Here is a 2,676-nt window from a genome sequence, read left to right on the forward strand (position 1 = left end):
TCCGCTGCGAGGGTGCTGGGCTCTGTGGCAGCCCCTCTGGCCTTGGACTAGGCTTCTGCCCGCTGTGGACTCCTCCTGCTGCTCTGGCCCGGGGTCCTTGCTGTCCCCAGTAGAGGTGGGGTGGTGGGGTCAGCCCAGGACACGGCAGGAGCCCCTTGGGGCTTTGCAGGGCTCTGGGTGGGGTCCACAGCTGGGCTGTGGCTCAGTGTCCCACTGGCCTGCGGGGTGACCTCAGGGAGGTCTCAGCGCCTCTTAGGAGAGGGCAGCCTGAGCTACGTGGGCTCTGAGATCGAGGGTCTGTGAACGCCCAGCGTGGGGTGCCTGGTCCCCTCGGCCTTCCTCCGCGTGGGTCTCCTTGGTGCGTGTTGAAATAAACCCTTCCCTCTCTTCCTGGTTCCCAGAGACTAGGCTGCCCCCGTCTGCCCAGTCCTCCAGCCTCATGCTGGACACCCCCTCTGCCTCGGCGCATGCCCCGCCCCTGCCTGAGCTGCCGTCCCTGCCTTTCTGTCTCTTCAACTGCGTTGCCGCTTCTTCCGGGAAGCCATCCTGGCTGTGCCTACGTCCATAGCCCATGAAAGCCCTTCTCACTCCACTTCGGGATCCCTGCTGAGCTGTTGGCTTCCTGAGAGCGGGGCCCTGTCTGCCTTGGCCCTGGGTGGTCCTGGTGTGAACCGTGGTTGAATGAATTAGCGAGAGGCGGCGCGCTCTGTTCTCAGAGTGCACAGTCCCCCCGGGAGCGGGAGGCCGGGCTTGGGGCAGAGACGGGGCTGCGGTCTGGCCGGCCCCGAGCAGCCTCACTCTCCCTGGCCCTGGCTGGCTGGCGGACGCGCTGCTTGGGCCCCGGGGGCAGAGGCTGCCGCGGGAGCTGCGGGCTGACCAGTGACCCCCTCCCCCGCCTCAGCCGTGCAGGAGGAGCGGCAGCGGGGCAAGGACCGGGGCGAGAGCGAGGTGGAGTCCAGCAGCAGCGCCAACGAGGACATGCCAGTGGAGAAGATCCTGGAGGCCGAGCTGGCCGTCGAGCCCAAGACCGAGACCTACGTGGAGGCGAACGTGGGGCTGAACCCCAGCTCGGTGAGCGCCCCCGCCCACGTCCATCTGCTCTGCTCTGGGGACGGAGGCCCTGGGAGCACGCCTGGGAGGGGGCCCTGTCATCACACCCCCGCCTGGAGGGGGACCCTGTCACCCCCCGTGCCCCTGCCCCTCCGTGAGGCTCTGCTGCCAGTCAGGTGGGCGAGTTTTCTGTTGTTGGGCTCAAAGCCCAGGACTTTACAGCTCCCTTCCAGCTTCCTGTTACCTCTGGCCCATCGTGCAGCCAGGCCTGTGGGCAGCACTGGGTGTCAGCATGATCTGTGTCTCCCGTGTGGGTTCAGGGCGGCCCTGGGGTCCCCCTGGCTTCTCCCCTCCGTTCTGTCCCTGCCTCACGTGGCCCGGACGCCCCGCCCACTCCCGCCCCAGGGCCCTTGCTCGTGTGGTCTCCACCGTTCCTCCTCCGGCTTCAGCCTTGCCAAGTGTGCCTTCCTTGGGGAGCCCTTTCCCTCTCGACTGCCTTGTTCCCCCTTCACGGGGGCTCGGCGCCCTTGACACTTGGGGGTCACGGCGCGGCGAGTGTGGTGGTTCGTTCTCCATCCTGGCCGTCGGACGGTCCCCCGTGCCCGGCTGCGGTCAGGGACAGGACCCTGCCGTCCCGTAGGTGCTTGTTCACGGCCCCCCAGTCTCAGAGCGTGGGGGTCACATCCTGCCTGCAGTCTCAGGACACCCTGCTTCCTTGTCCCCCTGCGACGGAGCGCCCCAGGCTGCAGCCCCTCTCAGACCCCTACGCTGGCTGCCCCGCCGTGTTGCCTCTTGTGTGCAGTGACCACCCCACCCGCCGCCGGTTTGACCCTCAACAGTCCCTCTGGTCTGTGGCCCGACCCCACCCGATGGCTTCTCTAGTCCCAGTGGGGAGCCAGGGTGGCCGCAAGGGCCTCACGATTGAGCAGAAACCCTGAAGGAAAAGTCAGGGATCGACAGCCGTCTGCCAGGTTTTACTCTTGTCCAGTGAGGACACCATCTGGGAGGAAACGAGTCTGCCCTCTGCGCGCTCCGGGAATGCAGAACAGGCGGGCGATTTAGGGGACAGGCCGGTGGGCTGGCTGGTGGGGGCTCTGCCCTCCTGTGGCCGCTCCTGGTGGATTGGCCTGGGTCCCCCTCTGGGGCTGGCTCGTTCAGCCCCTTCCCCCAGACCAGGGACACCTGTCTGCCCCGGGGGAGCCTCAGGTCCAAGCCTGGGGGCCCCGCGGTCCCCTCCTAGGACAGGGAAGGCTCCGCCCTCTCCGGCAAGGGGCCAGAGCTCAGGAAACTGCTGTTGAATGAGGCCTGTTTTGTCTTTTTGTGGGAATGAGGCTCAGAGGATGGAGCCTGGTAGAGTTCAAGCTCCTCCCCCAGGGGAACCCGCTCCCTCCAGGCCAGCCCCGCGCCTCTGGTGCAGGTAACCTTTGCCCCCAGCTTACTAGGTATGACCCGGCACCTGCCTCCGAGGCCCTGGCCTACTCCACTGGGCCTGCTCTGGGCCCCTTGGGGGCTCAGGGGGGCTCCCGCTAGTGACTAGAGAAGGCCCGACCTCTGGGGCTTCAGCCCAGGACTCGTTGGTCTTCCCCACGCCTTCTGCCCCGCTCAGTGCATCTCCCCGGACCCCCC

The 2,676-nt window shown here is 67.3% G+C and overlaps 1 protein-coding gene across 1 annotated transcript in view; it reads left to right on the forward strand.

Moving 5' to 3' along the window:
* Positions 1–2,670, forward strand: part of LOC104986307 (photoreceptor-specific nuclear receptor-like) — an 11,808-nt gene extending 9,138 nt beyond the window's left edge. Inside the window, exon 5 of the mRNA XM_010836836.1 lies at positions 902–2,670. Within this exon, the coding sequence (XP_010835138.1) occupies positions 902–1,581 (680 nt within the window). The 3' untranslated portion in view covers positions 1,582–2,670. The remainder of the gene's footprint in view (positions 1–901) is intronic.
* The last annotated feature ends 6 nt before the right edge of the window (positions 2,671–2,676 follow it).

The sequence above is a fragment of the Bison bison genome, unplaced genomic scaffold, assembly GCF_000754665.1.
Source record: "Bison bison bison isolate TAMUID 2011002044 unplaced genomic scaffold, Bison_UMD1.0 scf7180017845703, whole genome shotgun sequence".
Taxonomy (NCBI): Eukaryota; Metazoa; Chordata; class Mammalia; order Artiodactyla; family Bovidae; genus Bison; species Bison bison.